The sequence below is a fragment of the Sinocyclocheilus rhinocerous genome, unplaced genomic scaffold (assembly GCF_001515625.1).
Source record: "Sinocyclocheilus rhinocerous isolate Xijiao unplaced genomic scaffold, SAMN03320098_v1.1 scaffold153, whole genome shotgun sequence".
Taxonomy (NCBI): Eukaryota; Metazoa; Chordata; class Actinopteri; order Cypriniformes; family Cyprinidae; genus Sinocyclocheilus; species Sinocyclocheilus rhinocerous.
Genome location: NW_015660878.1, coordinates 4,176,452 through 4,177,676, shown reverse-complemented (window position 1 = coordinate 4,177,676; position 1,225 = coordinate 4,176,452). Strand labels below are relative to the sequence as shown.

At 36.5% G+C, this 1,225-nt stretch overlaps 1 protein-coding gene across 5 annotated transcripts in view; it reads right to left on the bottom strand.

The window, feature by feature from the left end:
- The window catches only part of LOC107725574 (apoptotic protease-activating factor 1), a 30,495-nt gene that overhangs the window by 13,799 nt on the left and 15,471 nt on the right, over nucleotides 1-1,225 (bottom strand). For all 5 annotated transcript variants that reach the window (XM_016534865.1, XM_016534867.1, XM_016534868.1 and 2 more), the window contains one exon: nucleotides 484-612. In XM_016534865.1, coding sequence (XP_016390351.1) covers nucleotides 484-612 — 129 coding nt within the window. The remainder of the gene's footprint in view (nucleotides 1-483; nucleotides 613-1,225) is intronic.

Below are 1,225 nucleotides of genomic sequence, written 5' to 3'. Positions count from 1 at the left end.
AAAAAAAAAAATCTATTTCAAACAATTTAGACATCATACAAATGGAACAGAAAATCAAACAACTCATAAATTTACCGAGACTTTGAATCAAGGATAAACACCTCTTTTTATAGACCAAATTTGAGTGGTTCAGGCCCATTTTTGTACCCTATTTGTGGAAAGTGGCAGGAAGTTGTGGACCATGTAAACAATCTTTCCCACAGAAGCCCTGATTACAACTGGGGTGAAGTATAACGACTACTGCTGATGAGATCCTAAAAAAGCTGTTTGCAAGTGATTAAGTGCATGCATCACCTAATGATCATAATTGACTGTGCTTTCAGTCCACAATTTGGTCTTGATAACCATGTTTTGCTCTGAAAGCAATGCAGTCTATAGAAAAGAGTTAAATGAGGTCTACACGTCATCCTTCATATTCTATGTGTGCTTTAGATGGATTCATTCATTTGCAAATGCAGAGAAATTAGTAGAGGTTCTGTTTACCTTAACAGTGCCATCAAACGACCAAGAGAACAGGTGAGAGGAAGTAGACTTGTTCAACAGTTGAAACTTCCTGACCGGCTCCTTATGGCCCTCCAGCACCAGACACTCACCAGTCCTCCACTTCCACACCTGCAGACAAAGACAACGTTCATCCTCTCAAAAGGTTAACATTGACATTTAAGGTCTCCTGAAACTGATTTGCCAAGCATATAGCATTGAAGTATTGATTTTGGTTCAAAGTGATAAACTTTGTTCGTATTACGGTCTATTATCCATTCTTATAGAATTTTAATGTGCATGCAGCAGTTCACAACTATCAATTACTAAACCGTTTTCCAACCTCACACTTCCTCTGCTTGTCATCAACGAGCCCTGGAATGCCCCCAGTGCCCAAAACTTCTCAAACAACAGCTGCAGCAGAAGTTTGCGAGCATGTGGCGCAATTACTAAATTGCAAACTGGTAGGGATGTAACGATTCACTCAACTCACGATTCGATTCGATTCACGATTTTGATTTAACGATTCGATTCACGGTTTTTTTATTATTATTTTTTTTTTTTTACAAAATTAGATTTAAGACAAATTATAAATTCAATGTGTCCTTTTATTATTGCTTGGACAAAATGCTGCACATTTCTTTGTGAAATTGAAATATAACACTATAATAAAATACTAATATAGTACTTGCATATTATTGCTCTTTTGTTGGTTTTGATTGCTTTTATTGTCCTCATTTGTAAG